Source organism: Diadema setosum, chromosome 15 (genome assembly GCF_964275005.1).
Source record: "Diadema setosum chromosome 15, eeDiaSeto1, whole genome shotgun sequence".
Lineage (NCBI taxonomy): Eukaryota > Metazoa > Echinodermata > Echinoidea > Diadematoida > Diadematidae > Diadema > Diadema setosum.
Window position 1 is genome coordinate 21858978 of NC_092699.1, and position 20789 is coordinate 21879766.

At 40.6% G+C, this 20789-nt stretch overlaps 1 protein-coding gene across 2 annotated transcripts in view; it reads left to right on the forward strand.

The window, feature by feature from the left end:
- The first annotated feature begins 246 nt into the window (after positions 1 to 246).
- LOC140238416 (GMP synthase [glutamine-hydrolyzing]-like) overlaps positions 247 to 20789 on the forward strand; it is a 104012-nt gene continuing 83469 nt past the window's right edge. For both annotated transcript variants that reach the window (XM_072318322.1, XM_072318321.1), the window contains exon 1: positions 247 to 337. In XM_072318322.1, coding sequence (XP_072174423.1) covers positions 251 to 337 — 87 coding nt within the window. In that variant the 5' untranslated portion in view covers positions 247 to 250. The remainder of the gene's footprint in view (positions 338 to 20789) is intronic.

Here is a 20789-nt window from a genome sequence, read left to right on the forward strand (position 1 = left end):
AATGTGGCTCTGAAATGTACCAAAGGATCTTAAAATGTCTTGTACTGGACTTTGTAGACTTAGGCATGGTATTCAAAAGCATAGCATGTAATTGGGCATGCCTTCTAACAAAGAAGACAGTTCAAATGGATGTTTGGTATATAATGCAGCATGGTGTGCAGAAAGAGAGAGATGTTGATTACTTGTGATTTTGATTGAAATTGATAGAATAAAAGTTGTTTTTTTTTTCCTTGATAATCCAGATTCAATCATGAATGGGGACCTTAATCACAAGACTGTCAACGGAGGATGTGGAGAAAAGATTGTGATCCTTGATGCAGGAGCTCAGTATGGCAAGGTACAGTGTACTGACAAATAATGCATGTCTGCTATTAAACTGGTGATAGGAAAAGACTTTTGTTTTCCAAACAAACTCTTTGACAACTGCTAAGATTTGTCTCAAATGTCCCTATGTCTTACTCGGCATAGCAACTACACTCCAATCTGCATTATTCTGCCAACAGCATGCAGCTTTTTATTGTGGTTTGTCATAAACATGTGTGTGACGGAGATACTGGGAGATTAGTATTGCCCTCATATGAAACCTACGGTCTTCTTGTTTGTAGACATTTTGTACATGCTGCATTTTAGGAGAAGTATGTTAAACGCAATGTCTATCACAACCATGTCAAAGTGTACCAAAAGATCAGTCCATTTCTCATTTAAATGGCAAGATTTTGGTGTTCACATTTCCCAGTGAGTACGGGCTTTGCCATCCAAGTTATCATTTTCAATAATTATTGTGTATTTGCCATGCCCTGGAAACCAAGACAGCTGGATTGATATGAACTGCAAATATAAATTCTGGTGATGGCACATCCGTTTTCATTTGCGGCATTATATTTTTCTTTGTTCTCATGCTGAAATGAAATGAAATGAAATAGTATGCAAGAAAGTTCTAGGCCATATCCTCAGCTCTTTAGCAATATGTATGCATTAATGTTCTTTCATCAGTTGTTAATTTTTACTTAGTTTAGGCACTTAAGCTGAGAGTGGAAATGCTGCAGTTAATGCTTGCTTTGGATAGTTCATACTGGGGCAAGTCCAAGCTATTTTGCACCAGTAACGCGTGGGACATCACAAGAAGATTTAGCCCTATATTGCACTGTTAAGATTGAATTTCATATGTTGGGCTGCTTTTGATAGCTAGTAGGTATCTTCGTTCAAAACAATAGAAATAATGAGAATCACGCGTTCAGTATTCTCTTTATGCAAATTTATTCTCCAGTAACGCGTGGGACCAGAAAGATTGTCCTTTTTTTTCTTCTTTTACTTTTTATCTCAATTATTGTGAAAATACTTGGTATACTATAAAATCATTACAAACATCTTTTTCTACAACAATAACTGTACCTGAAACAAAATATTTCAGAAAAAATCATGAAACTATTTTCTCTTAAGGTCAATTATAGAAAGATAGGTATAGTAACGCGTGGGACATTTTTGTCACTATGAATATTGTGATGTGAATTGCACATTTACTCAGAGAAACTTTAATATGTGGTACTAATTATCTAAATAGATGTATTTCTAATAAATTCTTGCAAATTTCAATGATTTAGACCCACCAGAACAATAGATATAATAAAAAATATGAAATGCCTGTGTTATCCTTTATTTTTTGACATTTGACTTTGAATGTGACCTTGCAAGTAGCATGTAATGATCTTTTGTGAATTATTTATCCAAAGTGGAACTTTTCACCAAATTTCAAGTCAGAATTCAGAAAATTACTAAAAATCCCTCAATAATGTACACATTTCCCACAGAAGACTAAGATTTAGTACACTTCCACTGACTTGTACACAAATCGTCCCTTGCGTTACTGAAATGTCCCACGCGTTACTAAATTTAATTAAAAATTGCAAGTATGACTATGAGATTTATAAGACTAACTTTTTATCTCTTGGATATGATTAGGTCCATTGTGAATTTGGTCTTTTGAAAGTTTCAAGTCAATTTAATCATTAACTTTTATGCAAATGAGAAATAATGACCTAAAAAAGTAACGCGTGGGACATGCTAATTTTGGCCAATCCCTCATTTGCATATTTAATCAGTTGAGAAACTGAAAATCATAGTCATGATAACTTGTTATTCAGACTTAAGGTCACCATACTTATTTCCATAAAAACTTGTAAAATTTAAAAGATATATTTTAAAATGCAGAATTTTGAATGTCCCACGCGTTACTCTAAATTTTTTTTAGAGTTTAGGATTTTTACTTTTTCTTTTTGAAATTCATGTATTCTAACTTCTTAGCTTTAAAATGATACCAAGTAGATTGACCCATTTTGAATTTTCAGTCTTGTGTGATCAAATAGCTTGGACTTGCCCACTGATAGAAGGGCTGTTGAACAATATGTTGAACAAAGTGTTGAACAATATGGGTTACAGTAAAATCTAGTTTATATCCTATACTTTCTTCAAGGGAAATCACCCAAAACATGTATGTGAATTAAACAAGTGCCAAAATTAGAAAAACACATCGAGATATTGTCGTGCACATGGCAGATTGTCGCTAGGCTGTGGGAGTGCGCATAGGGTTAATGACATTCTGCTACACACAGGGACGTGCGTTAACAACATTCTGCTGTGTGCATGACGATATTTGAGGAAAATCAGCACTTCTGTTTAAAAACGTTATGGATAGTTTGGGTTTTCAAATCCATGTGACATCATCATTAGATAAAAGACTACAATACTCGATGATATTACAGTAGTGAAATGATATGATTTTTAAAATGTAAAGAGAATCCTACACCAAAGCTGCACACTGGCACTGGTCCGACAGTCTGGACCGGACAACAAATCACTGTTGGACCAGTAACTCTGTCAAGAATGGACCAGTAAAAATAGAGAAACTGGGTATCCGCTGGTCAGACCAGTAGGAAAAAAAAATGGGTTAGTGTGCAGCCATGGCTATACAATGTCATTTTCCATGAAAAATCTATATTTTCTTGATATTTGTAATTGGTATGTTGAAAAGGGTAGACTTATAATACATCAGTTTGCATTCTAAAGAGATAAGTCAGATGTTCTTTCATTACACTGAAAAAATAATATATGATCCAATTGTCCAATTTGCCTCAATCTATTTTTTTGATTTTTTTTTTTTAAACACTAGTAGTAGTATAAATTCTGCATTCACTTGTTACGACCAAAATCACTCTGAGAATGATCGCACAAAAGAAACAATCAACTAATGTTCAGGCGGTTTATTAACAGGGATATTGTGGGTACAGACTCGTAATCGGTTTTCACATCAGTACAATAATGATCAAGAGAAGCAATTATAAATCAGTAATAAAATCACTTACACGCATTACAGCCCAAATCGTAATCACGATGTTATATAGTCCCTTGGTGATGTCTAACTACGATGTTCGATGCACAGATGAATGGTCCTTGATGCACCGATGAATGATTCCTCCGACGTAAATCCAGAGGCACGGGTTGCAATAATCCACGTTATAGATCCGGGGTAAATTCCACGATATGTACGTCCACAGCGAAACGTGCGGAATCCACAGGAAACGGGCAGAATCCAAATGTTATGACGACCACGTCCAGTTGATGCGTTGAATGATGATTCACTTTATAATGTCCAGCAAAGAAACCAGCCCGTCAACAGCTTTGCCGTAATAATGTCCGTTGACACTAAAATATGGAGTCTATCTCCAACGTAGGCAAATTAATTCTCTGCAAGCAAAATGTCTCCCAGGCCTTATCTCCACAAACACAGTTTGTATAGCAGGTCAGCAGGTAACACAGGACTGACTATAACAAGTCGCTTCAGAGCCAGAAGTGACGTAACTCTCAGAGCAGAGGTGTTGGGTACTCTGCCTACCTCAGAATTTCTCCTGCTTATATACTATCCATTCACCCCTTTCTAGTACATTCTGTAATTTTCTCCAACCTGGGGCCACATACCTGAACATACTAGTGTCACAAATGTACACACAAGTAGTTATGTACATGTATCAAGGCTGTATGCATGGTTGTTTAATGTGTATGTACACAGGGTGACCAGATTAATGGAGAACATTCTATATGATATAGATATAGTACATACAGGCTGACCAGATCAGTGGAGAATTTTCTACATGGTATACAATGTAGCTACAGTACATGTATGCATGTGACAGCAAATACATTATAGCTCACTCAATCTAGAATGATTTAACCCATTCCAGAAAATTCTAGGAAGTGCTGGCTGAGTGAGGCCCTGCCCTTGTAACCCAATGTGATTGGTAGTTAATTTTGGCAATGATGTTATGCACATATTAGGCAGTGAGTCATCCAGGATTCCTGGAATTTGGACTTGCTAGTATGTTCAGGTATGTGGCCCCAGGTTGGAGAAAATTACAGAATGTACTAGAAAGGGGTGAATGGATAGTATATAAGCAGGAGAAATTCTGAGGTAGGCAGAGTACCCAACACCTCTGCTCTGAGAGTTACGTCACTTCTGGCTCTGAAGCGACTTGTTATAGTCAGTCCTGTGTTACCTGCTGACCTGCTATACAAACTGTGTTTGTGGAGATAAGGCCTGGGAGACATTTTGCCTGCAGAGAATTAATTTGCCTACATTGGAGAGAGACTCCATATTTTAGTGTCAACGGACATTATTACGGCAAAGCTGTGACGGGCTGGATTCCTTGCTGGACATTATAAAGTGAATCATCATTCAACGCATCAACTGGACGTGGTCGTCATAACGTTTGGATTTTGCACGTTTCGCCGTGGACATACACCTTGTTTATCGTGGAATTTACCCTGGATCTATAATGTGGATTATTGCAACCTGTGCCTCTGGATTTACGTCGGAGGAATCATTCATCGGTGCATCAAGGACCATTCATCTGTGCATCGAACATCGTAGTTAGACATCACCAAGGGACTATATAACATCGTGATTACGATTTGGGCTGTAATGCGTGTAAGTGATTGTATTACTGATTTATAATTGTTTCTCTTGATCATTATTGTACTGATGTGAAAACCGATTACCAGTCTGTACCCACAATATCACTGTTAATAAACCGCCTGAACATCAGTTGATTGTTTCTTTTGTGCGATCATTCTCAGAGTGATTTTGGTCGTAACAAAATTGGGGGCTTGTGTCCGAGAAGTGAATTTAAAGCCAAACTTAGAATTTGGAACGTTCCGGAATCCAGAATATTGGTACAGACAAAATACCAGTTGAGTTGATTGTTCAATTGTACATTGTGTGTATACATTGTGACAATGTCAATCAGTACAATGGATGTTCAGGCATTTGTTCAGAGGACAGATTTGTCCCTCAAAGATTTGCAAAGGTTACGCAAATGTGATTTGACTGCTATTGCACAGCATTTGAATGTTGATGTTCCACAAGGTGTAAGAAAGGCAGAGATTCTTGACTTGGTAGCTGGTCACATGGAGCTCAAAGAAGACATTGACATTCCAGATCGAGCTCAAATTTCAGATCAAACACGGCTTGAGCTTGCGAAATTGGAAATGGAGAAAGAGAAGATGAGATTAGAACTAGAAAGAGAGCAAAGGGCTAGAGAAATGGAAATGAAGGAAAGGGAATGGGCTAGAGAAATGGAATTAAAGGAAAGAGAAAGGGAAAGAGAGAGGGAAAGAGAACAAAGAGAAATGGAAATGAAGGAAAGGGAAAGGGCTAGAGAAGTAGAAAGAGAAATTGAAATGAAGAAAATTGAAGTGGAGCAACAACTGAAATTGCGTGAGATGGAATTGACTCATGCACAAACTGTTGGAAATCGTGAAAGGGCTCCCTCTGAATTTGATTTGGCCAAGAACATTCGATTGGTGCCAAAGTTTGAGGAAAACAGAGTTGATGCATACTTTGTGTCATTTGAGAAGGTGGCTAACAGTTTGAAATGGCCACAGGAATTTTGGCCCATGCTCCTTCAAAGTGTGTTTGTCGGCAAAGCAGCTGATGTGTACTCATCTCTCTCTGAAGAGCAATCACGTGACTATGCTACAGTCAAGAAGGCAGTGTTGAATGCGTATGAGTTGGTGCCAGAGGCGTACAGACATAAGTTCAGAAATTCGTACCGCAAACCAGGCCAGACACATGTTGAGTTTGCTCGTGAAAAAGAAATGATGTTTGATAGGTGGTATAGATCCCTGAAAGTGGATCAGGATTTTGATAACCTACGTGAGGTTGTTCTCTTGGAAGAATTCAAAAAGAGTGTTGCTTTCAGTGTGAGGTCGCATTTGGATGATCACAAAGTGACAAGTTTGCATAAAGCAGCCTTGATGGCTGATGAGTATGAGCTGACCCACAGAAATGACAACAGACCACCTTTCAGGAATTTCTCTGGAAACAAGAGAGACAAAACTGAGTCGAGCAATCCAAAGAATGCTGGTTCTGGAAAAGGCACGAGTTCTGAAACTTCATCGGCACCAAAGCCTCAATCTGACAAAGGGTCCAGTACAAGTGCAAATGTCATCAAATGTTTTCACTGTAACAAGACAGGGCATGTAAAGTCACAGTGTTGGAAGTTGCAAAACAAAACAAAGAAGGACATGGGATTTGTTATGTCAAAAAGTGTCCTACCCGAAAATAGTGTCCCTTTCAGTGAAACACAGGCCATTGAAAGTCGATCTCCCAAATTCAAAGATAGGACTAAGCAGGTGGATGAGAGCTATCGTAGCTTTTTGTTTGATGGTGAGGTGACCCCATGTACTTCTGGTGAGGCAGGTAAACCAGTAGTCATCCTGCGGGATACAGGGGCCTCTCAGTCATTGATGGTGGATGGTGGTATGACTTTTCCACCAGATAGTGCAGTGAATGCAAAAGTCTTGATTCAGACTGTTGATGGCAGTTATATGTCAGTACCACTGTATAGAGTGGATTTGAAGTGTGACCTAGTTTCTGGTCCTGTCACTGTTGGAGTTGTTCCTGAGTTGCCCATGGTAGGCATTGACTTCCTGTTGGGGAATGACTTGGCTGGGGATAAGGTGGTTGCGTCTCCAGTTGTTTCGGATAAACCAGTGGTGGTTGCTGAAACTGAGCAGTTGCAGGAGGAGTTTCCTGGGATTTTCCCAGATTGTGTTGTGACTAGGTCTCAGGCTCGTAGAGCTGTTCAAGATGATGCGGACTCTGTTGATGTGGAGGAGAATTCCGGTGTTTGGTTGGCAGAAACCTTTTTCAAGGATCTGAATGATGGGGTTGCTGTATTAGGCTCCGAGGCTAACAGTGATGGACTGTTTAGCAAGTCTTCCTTGGTTGAAGCACAGCAGGCAGACTCTGAGTTGAAAGGCTTGTCTCAGACGGCGTGTTCTGAGGCTGAGGCTGAAAAGGTCCCTGAGTGCTATTATGTCAAAGATGGCATTTTGATGAGGAAGTGGAGACCTCCCCATAGGCCAGCTGATGAGGATTGGACGGTGGTCCGTCAAGTTGTTGTCCCTCCCTGTTACCGCGGTGAGATCTTGAGGATTGCTCACGAGTTACCAGTTGGCGGTCATTTAGGCGTCAGAAAGACAAAGGATCGGATCATGAGGCATTTCTATTGGCCAGGGTTGAATGTGGATGTGGCTGAGTTTTGCAAGACTTGTCACACATGTCAGGTGGCTGGTAAACCACAGCATTCAGTGAAGCCGGCGCCATTGATTCCGATACCTGCGTTTGAAGAACCATTCAGTCGGGTTCTAGTTGACTGTGTTGGACCTTTGCCTAGGACTAGGTCGGGTCATAAGTACCTCTTGACAATCATGGATATGTCTACACGGTTTCCAGAGGCTATCCCATTGCGAAATATCACTGCTAAGACTGTGGTAGATGCTCTAGTGCAGTTTTTCACTAGGTATGGGTTGCCCAAGGAAGTGCAGTCTGACCAAGGGTCAAATTTCATGTCAGGCATATTTCAAGAGGTGATGTATCGTTTGGGTGTGAAGCAGCTGAAGTCGTCAGCTTACCATCCCCAATCCCAAGGTGCGTTGGAGCGCTACCACCAGACCCTAAAGACAATGATTAGGGCATTTTGTGAGGAGTATCCCGAGGATTGGGATAAGGGCATCCCTTTCCTGCTATTCGCAACGAGGGACTCCCCAAATGAGTCGACGGGTTTCAGCCCATTTGAGTTGGTGTACGGTCATGAAGTTAGGGGCCCACTGAAGCTCATCAAAGAGAAATTCATGACTGAGGATGATGAGGTCCACCTACTTGACTATGTGTCAAAGTTTCGTGAAAGGCTTTCAAAGGCTTGTGAGGTAGCTAGGAAACACTTGAAAGTGTCACAAGACTCAATGAAGAGAAAGGCAGACAAAAATGCCAAAGCCCGAACCTTCAAACCAGGTGACAAAGTTCTTGTACTGCTGCCCATACAAGGTGAACCACTGAAAGCCAAGTTCAGTGGCCCATACTGTGTCAAAAAGAAACTCAATGATGTGAACTATGTGATCAGTACGCCAGACAGACGAAAAGATCAGAGGGTGTGTCATGTAAACATGCTGAAAGAGTACTATGAGAGAAAGGCTAGTCAGCCTGTAGGTGTAGCTCAGGTGGTAGAAGAAGTAGTAGATGAAGAGGGAGAAGCCCAAGATGAGAATGGAAGTGCGCCCTCTAGTGCCAGGTTGTCTAACTCAGAGATGTTAGGGAAAGTAGATGAGGCACTGGACTACCTACCTGAAAATCAGAGGAAAGATGTGACTAATCTGTTACATGAGTACAAAGAATTGTGTAAAGACAAACCAGGCTGCACCCCTCTGACTGTACATGATGTTGATGTAGGAGATGCTGACCCTATCAAGCAAAACCCTTACAGACTAAACCCGAGCAAACTGCAAAAAGTACGGGAAGAGGTTCAGTACATGTTAGACAATGACATAATAGAACCGAGTAAAAGCAGTTGGAGCTCCCCAATCGTCATGGTGCCCAAACCGGATGGGTCTCAAAGATTCTGTATAGATTACCGAAAGGTAAACGCCGTGACGAAAACAGATTCTTTCCCTATTCCCAGACTAGAAGACTGCATTGACAGGGTCGGAAATTCTGCATATGTCAGTAAAATAGACCTTCTAAAGGGATACTGGCAAGTGCCCTTGACCGACAAAGCCAGGGAGATTTCTGCCTTTGCTACACCAGATGGCTTGTTCCAATGCAAAGTAATGCCATTCGGCATGAAAAATGCTCCGGCCACCTTCCAACGGCTAACAAACCAAATCATTGCCGGACTTGACAACTGTGTAGTATACATTGATGACATCCTAGTGTATAGTGACACGTGGGAAGAGCACATTACACACTTGCGGCAACTTTTTGATCGACTCAAGGAGGCCGGATTGGTGATTAATCTGGCAAAGAGTGAATTTGCAAAGGCCAAAGTGGTGTATCTCGGGCATGTAGTCGGTCAGGGACAGGTATTGCCAAGAGAAGCCAAGGTAGAAGCTATACTAGGCTTTCCCATTCCCCAATCCAAGAAGGAGTTGCTCAGATTCCTGGGCATGGCTGGTTTCTACAGGAAATTTGTGCCAAATTTCAGCACTGTAGTCACCCCCCTAACAAACCTGCTGAAGGGTAAGGCAAAGTACACCTGGACTGATGAGTGTCAAAGGGCCTTCGAGAAACTAAAAGCAGTCCTTGCTAATGAGCCTGTTCTGGCAGCTCCTGACTTCCAAAAGCCATTCAAAGTGGCAATCGATGCTAGTGATGTAGGAGTGGGAGCGGTTTTGCTCCAAGAAGATGAAGAAGGCACTGAACGACCGGTTAGCTACTTTTCCAAAAAGTTGAACGCATACCAAAAGAAATACTCAACTATCGAGAAGGAGGCTCTCAGTCTCATCCTTGCCCTCCAGCAATATGAAGTGTACTTGACAAATAGCAAAGGGGAGATCACGGTCTATACTGACCACAACCCCTTGATCTTTTTAGACAGGTTCAAAATGAAGAACAATAGACTGTTCAGATGGAGCATGATGACGCAGCCATATGCTCTCAAAATCAAACATGTGGCAGGCAAAAATAATGTAATTGCTGACGCTTTGTCAAGAGTGTAACATGAAGAGAGTATCAAAGGTGAAAAGTTTTCACCGCATATCACTTACAGTGTACATTGTATGTGTTTAGCATATCCATTAATGTATGCAAAACAGTTTGACATGATTGTATAAGCTCCGAGAATCCAAGCAATATCAATGTAACTGGTATCCATGAAAAGAGAACATGGAATCAATGCAGCTTTTCAAAAGGCATGTGATAGTATGTGATTATGGTTGTTTGAGTTGGATTTTACCTCACATTCATTGTAAATAACAATGAGAAATTGTGAAGGTAAAAGAAACCCTTGCTACGGCAAGGCTTTCTTTTTCCCATGGGGGATGGTGTCACAAATGTACACACAAGTAGTTATGTACATGTATCAAGGCTGTATGCATGGTTGTTTAATGTGTATGTACACAGGGTGACCAGATTAATGGAGAACATTCTATATGATATAGATATAGTACATACAGGCTGACCAGATCAGTGGAGAATTTTCTACATGGTATACAATGTAGCTACAGTACATGTATGCATGTGACAGCAAATACATTATAGCTCACTCAATCTAGAATGATTTAACCCATTCCAGAAAATTCTAGGAAGTGCTGGCTGAGTGAGGCCCTGCCCTTGTAACCCAATGTGATTGGTAGTTAATTTTGGCAATGATGTTATGCACATATTAGGCAGTGAGTCATCCAGGATTCCTGGAATTTGGACTTGCTAGTATGTTCAGGTATGTGGCCCCAGGTTGGAGAAAATTACAGAATGTACTAGAAAGGGGTGAATGGATAGTATATAAGCAGGAGAAATTCTGAGGTAGGCAGAGTACCCAACACCTCTGCTCTGAGAGTTACGTCACTTCTGGCTCTGAAGCGACTTGTTATAGTCAGTCCTGTGTTACCTGCTGACCTGCTATACAAACTGTGTTTGTGGAGATAAGGCCTGGGAGACATTTTGCCTGCAGAGAATTAATTTGCCTACATTGGAGAGAGACTCCATATTTTAGTGTCAACGGACATTATTACGGCAAAGCTGTGACGGGCTGGATTCCTTGCTGGACATTATAAAGTGAATCATCATTCAACGCATCAACTGGACGTGGTCGTCATAACGTTTGGATTTTGCACGTTTCGCCGTGGACATACACCTTGTTTATCGTGGAATTTACCCTGGATCTATAATGTGGATTATTGCAACCTGTGCCTCTGGATTTACGTCGGAGGAATCATTCATCGGTGCATCAAGGACCATTCATCTGTGCATCGAACATCGTAGTTAGACATCACCAAGGGACTATATAACATCGTGATTACGATTTGGGCTGTAATGCGTGTAAGTGATTGTATTACTGATTTATAATTGTTTCTCTTGATCATCATTGTACTGATGTGAAAACCGATTACCAGTCTGTACCCACAATATCACTGTTAATAAACCGCCTGAACATCAGTTGATTGTTTCTTTTGTGCGATCATTCTCAGAGTGATTTTGGTCGTAACACTAGCAAGTCCAAATTCCAGGAATCCTGGATGACTCACTGCCTAATATGTGCATAACATCATTGCCAAAATTAACTACCAATCGCATTGGGTTACAAGGGCAGTGCCTCACTCAGCCAGCACTTCCTAGAATTTTCTGGAATGGGTTAAATCATTCTAGATTGAGTGAGCTATAATGTATTTCCTGTCACATGCATACATATACTGTAGCTACATTGTATACCATGTAGAAAATTCTCCACTGATCTGGTCAGCCTGTATGTACTATATCTATATCATATAGAATGTTCTCCATTAATCTGGTCACCCTGTGTACATACACATTAAACAACCATGCATACAGCCTTGATACATGTACATAACTACTTGTGTGTACATTTGTGACACCATCCCCCATGGGAAAAAGAAAGCCTTGCCGTAGCAAGGGTTTCTTTTACCTTCACAATTTCTCATTGTTATTTACAACGAATGTGAGGTAAAATCCAAATCAAGCAACAATAATCATATGCTATCGCATGCCTTTTGAATAGCTTCATTAATTCCATGTTCTCTTTTCATGGATACCAATGATATTGCTTGAATTTTCTGAGCTAATCATGTCAAACTCAAATTGCATACCGGTACCTCAGTAATGGATAAGCTAAACACTGTATGTGTAATGTGAGGTGAAAACCTTTCACCCTTAACTTCTACTGTGCTATCCACTACCTATGTCACACCAACTGACTTTCTGTCATAGCACTCTTTCAGCATTTTTACATGACACACCCTCTGATCTTTTCGTCTGCCTGGTGTACTGATCACATAGTTCACATCATTGAGTTTCTTTTTGACACAGTATGGGCCACTGAACTTGGCTTTCAGTGGTTCACCTTGTATGGGCAGCAGTACAAGAACTTTGTCACCTGGTTTGAAGGTTCGGGCTTTGGCATTTTTGTCTGCCTTTCTCTTCATTGAATCTTGTGACACTTTCAAGTGTTCCCTAGCTACCTCACAAGCCTTTGAAAGCCTTTCACGAAACTTTGACACATAGTCAAGTAGGTGGACCTCATCATCCTCAGTCATGAATTTCTCTTTGATGAGCTTCAGTGGGCCCCTAACTTCATGACCGTACACCAACTCAAATGGACTGAAACCCGCTGACTCATTTGGGGAGTCTCTCGTTGCGAACAGCAGGAAAGGGATGCCCTTATCCCAATCCTCAGGATACTCCTCACAAAATGCCCTAATCATTGTCTTTAGGGTCTGGTGGTAGCGCTCCAACGCACCTTGGGATTGGGGATGATAAGCTGATGACTTCAGCTGCTTCACACCCAAACGATACATCACCTCTTGAAATATGCCTGACATGAAATTTGACCCTTGGTCAGACTGCACTTCCTTGGGCAACCCATACCTAGTGAAAAACTGCACTAGAGCATCTACCACAGTCTTTGCAGTGATATTTCTCAATGGGATAGCTTCTGGAAACCGTGTAGACATATCCATGATTGTCAAGAGGTACTTATGACCCGACCTAGTCCTAGGCAAAGGTCCAACACAGTCAACTAGAACCCGACTGAATGGTTCTTCAAACGCAGGTATCGGAATCAATGGCGCCGGCTTCACTGAATGCTGTGGTTTACCAGCCACCTGACATGTGTGACAAGTCTTGCAAAACTCAGCCACATCCACATTCAACCCTGGCCAATAGAAATGCCTCATGATCCGATCCTTTGTCTTTCTGACGCCTAAATGGCCGCCAACAGGTAACTCGTGAGCAATCCTCAAGATCTCACCGCGGTAACTAGGAGGGACAACAACTTGACGGACCACCGTCCAATCCTCATCAGCTGGCCTATGGGGAGGTCTCCACTTCCTCATCAAAATGCCATCTTTGACATAATAGCACTCAGGGACCTTTTCAGCCTCAGCCTCAGAACACGCCGTCTGAGACAAGCCTTTCAACTCAGAGTCTGCCTGCTGTGCTTCAACCAAGGAAGACTTGCTAAACAGCCCATCACTGTTAGCCTCGGAGCCTAATACAGCAACCCCATCATTCAAATCCTTGAAAAAGGTTTCTGCCAACCAAACACCGGAATTCTCCTCCACATCAACAGAATCCGCATCATCTTGAACAGCTCTACGAGCCTGAGACCTAGTCACAACACAATCTGGGAAAATCCCAGGAAACTCCTCCTGCAACTGCTCAGTTTCAGCAACCACCACTGGTTTATCCGAAACAACTGGAGACGCAACCACCTTATCCCCAGCCAAGTCATTCCCCAACAAGAAGTCAATGCCTACCATGGGCAACTCAAGAACAACTCCAACAGTGACAGGACCAGAAACTAGGTCACACTTCAAATCCACTCTATACAGCGGAACTGACATATAACTGCCATCAACAGTCTGAATCAAGACTTTTGCATTAACTGCACTATCTGGTGGAAAAGTCATACCACCATCCACCATTAACGACTGAGAGGCCCCCGTATCCCGCAGGATGACTACTGGTTTACCTGCCTCACCAGAAGTACATGGGGTCACCTCACCATCAAACAAAAAGCTACGATAGCTCTCATCCACCTGCTTCAGCCTATCTTTGAATTTGGGAGATCGACTTTCAATGGCCTGTGTTTCACTGAACGGGACACTGTTTTCGGGTAGGACACTTTTTGACATGACAAATCCCATGTCCTTCTTTGTTTTGTTTTGCAACTTCCAACACTGTGACTTTACATGCCCTGTCTTGTTACAGTGAAAACATTTGATGACATTTGCACTTGTACTGGACCCTTTGTCAGATTGAGGCTTTGGTGCCGATGAAGATTCAGAACTCGTGCCTTTTTCAGGACCAGCATTCTTTGGATTGCTCGACTGAGTTTTGTCTCTCTTATTTCCAGAGAAATTCCTGAAAGGTGGTCTGTTGTCATTTCTGTGGGTCAGCTCATACTCATCAGCCATCAAGGCTGCTTTATGCAAACTTGTCACTTTGTGATCATCCAAATGCGACCTCACACTGAAAGCAACACTCTTTTTGAATTCTTCCAAGAGAACAACCTCACGTAGGTTATCAAACTCCTGATCCACTTTCAGGGATCTGTACCACCTATCAAACATCATTTCTTTTTCACGAGCAAACTCAACATGTGTCTGGCCTGGTTTGCGGTACGAATTTCTGAACTTATGTCTGTAAGCCTCTGGCACCAACTCATAAGCATTCAACACTGCTTTCTTGACTGTAGCATAGTCACGTGATTGCTCTTCAGAGAGAGATGAGTACACATCGGCAGCTTTGCCAACAAACACACTTTGAAGGAGCAAGGGCCAAAATTCCTGTGGCCAGTTCAAACTGTTAGCCACCTTCTCAAATGACACAAAATATGCATCGACTCTGTTTTCTTCAAACTTTGGCACCAATCGAATGTTCTTGGCCAAATCGAATTCAGGGGGAGCCCTTTCACGATTTTCAACAATCTGTGCATGAGCCAATTCAATCTCACGCAATTTCATTTGGTGCTCCATTTCAAGTTTCTGCATTTCCATTTCCATTTCTCTTTTCTTCATTTCCATTTCTTTAGCTCTTTGCTCTCTTTCTATTTCTCTAGCCCTTTCCCTTTCCTTCATTTCCATTTCTCTTTGTTTTTCCCTTTCCTTCATTTGCAATTTAGCAAGCTCAAGCCGTGTTTGATCAGACATTTGGGCTTGATCTGAAATTTGAGTTTCTTCTTTGAGCTCCATGTGACCAGCTACTAAGTCAAGAATCTCTGCCTTTCTTGCACCTTGTGGAACATCAACATTCAAATGCTGTGCAATAGCAGTCAAATCACATTTGTGTAACCTTTGCAAATCTTTGAGGGACAAATCTGTCCTCTGAACAAATGCCTGAACATCCATTGTACTGATTGACATTGTCACATGTATTACACACAATGTACAATAGAACAATCAACTCACTGGTATTTTGTCTGTACCAATATTCTGGATTCCGGAACGTTCCAAATTCTAAGTTTTGGCTTTAAATTCACTTCCCGGACACAAGCCCCCAATTTTGTTACGACCAAAATCACTCTGAGAATGATCGCACAAAAGAAACAATCAACTAATGTTCAGGCGGTTTATTAACAGGGATATTGTGGGTACAGACTCGTAATCGGTTTTCACATCAGTACAATAATGATCAAGAGAAGCAATTATAAATCAGTAATAAAATCACTTACACGCATTACAGCCCAAATCGTAATCACGATGTTATATAGTCCCTTGGTGATGTCTAACTACGATGTTCGATGCACAGATGAATGGTCCTTGATGCACCGATGAATGATTCCTCCGACGTAAATCCAGAGGCACGGGTTGCAATAATCCATGTTATAGATCCGGGGTAAATTCCACGATATGTACGTCCACAGCGAAACGTGCGGAATCCACAGGAAACGGGCAGAATCCAAATGTTATGACGACCACGTCCAGTTGATGCGTTGAATGATGATTCACTTTATAATGTCCAGCAAAGAAACCAGCCCGTCAACAGCTTTGCCGTAATAATGTCCGTTGACACTAAAATATGGAGTCTATCTCCAACGTAGGCAAATTAATTCTCTGCAAGCAAAATGTCTCCCAGGCCTTATCTCCACAAACACAGTTTGTATAGCAGGTCAGCAGGTAACACAGGACTGACTATAACAAGTCGCTTCAGAGCCAGAAGTGACGTAACTCTCAGAGCAGAGGTGTTGGGTACTCTGCCTACCTCAGAATTTCTCCTGCTTATATACTATCCATTCACCCCTTTCTAGTACATTCTGTAATTTTCTCCAACCTGGGGCCACATACCTGAACATACTAGCAAGTCCAAATTCCAGGAATCCTGGATGACTCACTGCCTAATATGTGCATAACATCATTGCCAAAATTAACTACCAATCGCATTGGGTTACAAGGGCAGTGCCTCACTCAGCCAGCACTTCCTAGAATTTTCTGGAATGGGTTACTTTTTTGGATATCTCAGCCATTTCAAATCCACTTTTCATCAAACAAACGTTGAATTCCCCATAGAATTAAATGTTCTTTCATATTTCATAAGAGGTTTCTCATTATCTCACCTAAAAATGTTAGAAACCTGAAATTAGGTCTCAACCATAACTATACAGTCCCTTTAACATATTGTGAACGGCTGGTAAGGTAAGAGTGAAACCACTCTAATGCAAGTCCTGTGACACCAACAGATCTGAGAGTCTGGGTGAGAATGGAATGGTCAACAGTATCAAAAGCTGCCTACATATCAAGTAAAACAACTGCAGTGATATTCCCAGCATCCATCTGTCTCAAACATTGATCTGTTAGGTCAGTAAGTAATGTCTCTACACTATGATCACACACAAGTTAGTCAATAGGGGTGATAGAATACCCCAGCCATTTTTTTCCCTCAAAACCTTTGCCTTAAAAAGTTATGCCATTTTGATTGGGGGATCACTTTTTGTTGTGTGTGTGTATACATTGAACCCAGCAGTTGGGGTATTCCCATTCAACTGTGATAGCATATGCAGCAATGTCTCACTCAAGCTTTATTGAAAGACCAGGAAGCTCTGATCAGTACTAACACAAGCTAGTACTCTATGCATGTTTCCACGTTATGCGACAGTAGAATTTCTTTCTGTTTTTACAGCGGATCTACTGAACTCATTATTTATGCTGAAAAAGAAAATACTAATACAAGCTACTGTATATTTGTGTCCATGCGATGCCACATACATTTTTTTTTTTCTCATACAATATCAAACTCATTATTCATGCCAAAGATCACTCTTAGGCCCGAATTCATGAAGGTGGTACAAATGAAACCATGGTTTAAACCATGGACAAAAACCGTGGAGCGCCAAGTGTCGCACAGAATATTTCCTTACGAAATTGGTCATTTCATTGACAAAATGACTGTTTCGTTAACGAAATTATCATTTCATCATGTTCACTTAGTTACAAAATGTTGTCATTTTGTAACAAAATAATCATTTCATCGACGAAATGACTGATTTCATAACAAAATATTCCATGTGACACTTGGCGCTCCATGGTTTTTGTCCATGGTTTAAACCATGGTTTCATTTGTACCACCTTTGTGAATGTGGGCCTAAGTGTTTGAGACACTGTACCAAAATGTTGAATCAAGATGGCCAGATACTTGTTTTATTGCATGTAGTGATGTAGTCATTTTCTTGAACAGTTCTCAGTGTAGGTTACAAAAAAAAAAAAAATAACATCAAAAATGCAAACAAAAACAGTGTTTACATAATGCTCTTTTGCCAAGTAAGTACTTAAAATGCTCAGTATGAGATTCAAAAAAAAAAAAAAAAAAACTCTCTTGAAAGAGTTACACACAAGGCTAGTCATGATATTTTTGTGCCAGAAATGGAATTGGAATATGACAGCATAGGGAGAGTGGTCACATGAATGAGAGCAAAGTTTATATTGGTTGAATCACATGATTTACTGATGTTCAAGTAGTAATAGCAGTCCTTCGGGGGTTTTTATATGATCCGATGTTGAGTGATGCATCTGATTTACGACCACAAATCATGTCGTAATTACCAAGGCAAGTTGTCATTTGTAAGATACAGGGAGCATCTGTTTGAGATCCCACAAGAAGCTGGCAAATGAAGGCTTTGACATTACACAGAAGCCTGTCTCACTCAGTGACTGATGCTTTGCATTCCATTGTGGTCAGGCACAATGACCTTAAAGGGATAGTACAGTATCGGTGGAGATGAGAATTAGGTTTTTAATTCTTTTGCAAGATACCAAGAAACCACAGATAAAATAGTACAGATCTTGACATTTTAATAGGAATTCAAAGTTTATGAGATGAAAAATCGGTTTTGGAATCGCTGAACATCCAAAAACAAAGTACTGTAAAACAAAGTGAACCTAATATTAAAAGATGGGTCCCACCTTTTATTAGGAATGCTGTGTTTTGGATATCTCAGCCATTTTAAAATTGATTTTCATCAAATAAACATTGAATTCCTGTTGGAATTACATGCTCTTTCATATTTCATGAAAGATTTCTCATTTATCTCACCGAAAAATAATAAAAAAACCTGAAGTTAGGTATCAACCAAAAGTATGCGCAACCTTTAAAGGGTTGGTATAGTTTTGGTTGAGAAGGAAATGAGGCTTCATGTTTGCAATTTTTTATGATGATTTTTGAGATAGTGAGAAACCTCTTGAAATAGGAAAGAGCATTTAATTCTAAGAGAAATTCAAAGTTTATTTGATGAAAATTGGTTTTGAAATGGCTGAGATATCCAAAACAATGCATTCCCAGTAAAAGTTGGGATCCACATTCTTAGGATCACTTTGTTTTACTTTGTTTGTTTGTTTGTTTGTTTGTTTGTTTTTTTAGATCTCGGCCACTTCAAAACTGAGTTTCATCAAATAAACTTTGAATTCCTCTTAGGACCATATAATGCTCTTTAACATTTCATAAAGTGGTTTCTAAGTATCTCACAAAAAGTCAAAAGCTAAATCCTTGTATCAATCAATACTATCCATCCCTTTAAAGGTTAGCCTTACTACCTTGACTGAATGTCCAATAGAACATTCTGGTGTCTTGGCAGGATATACAAAAAAGGAAGTACCATTTAGAAGTGACATTGTAAGATTTAATGTGCCCCTACTACATTGTACTTTGACAATCTTTTCGAGCCTTTGACAAAACATTTTAGTGACACAATTCGCACAGGGCATACATTGCTCTGTTTTCAGTAACACATTAAAAAACAAACAAACAACAAAAAACATTCAGGAAATTCAGTACATCCTGACTTTAATATGAATGACAAGAGATTAGTAGACTTGTCTGTAATAGGTACTTGACTGTAGTTATGTGTACTTGTCTGTACAGTACATGTACATGTAGATGTGCTTTGATGCACATCAACAATTTGCCATTCACTTTTGGTTTTAGCCCTCTCAATTTCACAAAATACTATTAAGCTGTAGGCACTAGGACACATCACGATGGTGTTGATGTATCACGCCTACAATGGGTCATTGTGGGCATGACTTCCTCACTATGGATGCATGTTGTAATTAAAGAGCAGGACTGATTGTCCATTTTATGGCACTGGAGAATGATGAGGTGATTTTAACCTCATTGTGAAAGAGAGGTTTTAGTGCAGGGATTCTTCTTCTTCTTCTGATTAAGTCTGCCTCCTTCAATAGACTGAAGATTCTTGCAGACTGGTGCTATTTACATTATAATACAGTTTATTTACAGATATTTACAAGCACATAGAAAATTTGACGAAAAAACTAGCCACTGTGATCAACCGTTAGACGGTTTCGAAATGATCCCACAGATGGCGCTAAAACAATTTCTGACGACAGGGAATTCCAGTTCCTTACAGTTCTTGGGAAGAACGAATGGCGATGCAATTCAGTTCTCGAATATGGTACCTGATAGGAGTGTGGTTGCGAGGCTCTCGTTAACTGAGTAGCCTGTTTGATAATATAGTCCTGTGCTGAAAGAGGAGTGAGATTATTGTATATTTTGTACATCATAATTAGCCTGTCATTTTCTCTGCGCTGTTCCAGAGTGGTCCAATTAAGTTCTTGTAGCATTTTGGTGACACTCGAGGTGTTATGGTAGCGATTTAAAGTGAATCACACAGCTCTTCTCTGGACCATTTCCACTTGGTGGATTAGGATCTTGGTAGATGGGTCCCAAACTGTGGAAGCATACTCAACAATTGGTCGAACGAACGTTTTGTAAGCTGTGGCTTTAACATCAGAAGATTTTATGCGAAGATTGCGTTTTAGAAATGCAAGCACGTTATTGGCTTATTGACAGTATTGTTGATGTGTTGGGTCCACTTCAAATCAGAAGTGATGGTTACACCCAAGTACTTCACGGATTCAACAGATTCAAGAGGGGCGTTATTTAGATGATACACGTGTTGCACCTTACTTCTTTTCCTGGATATTGTCAAAACCTTACACTTATCTGTGTTCAAATCCATCATCCATTTTTTTGCCCAGTCACCAATTTTGTTTAGGTCCTCTTGAAGATTTTGCGTATGATGTTGATTGTCGATGGTCATGTAAGAAATTGCATCATCGGCAAAAAGGCGAACCTTTGACGCGAGACCATCAGGCAAGTCATTGATGTAAAGTAGAAAGAGGCAAGGCCCAAGAACCGACCCCTGAGGCACTCCGGATCCTACCGGTACTGAAGAAGATTTAATACCATCCAAAACGACCCTCTGACTTCTTCCATT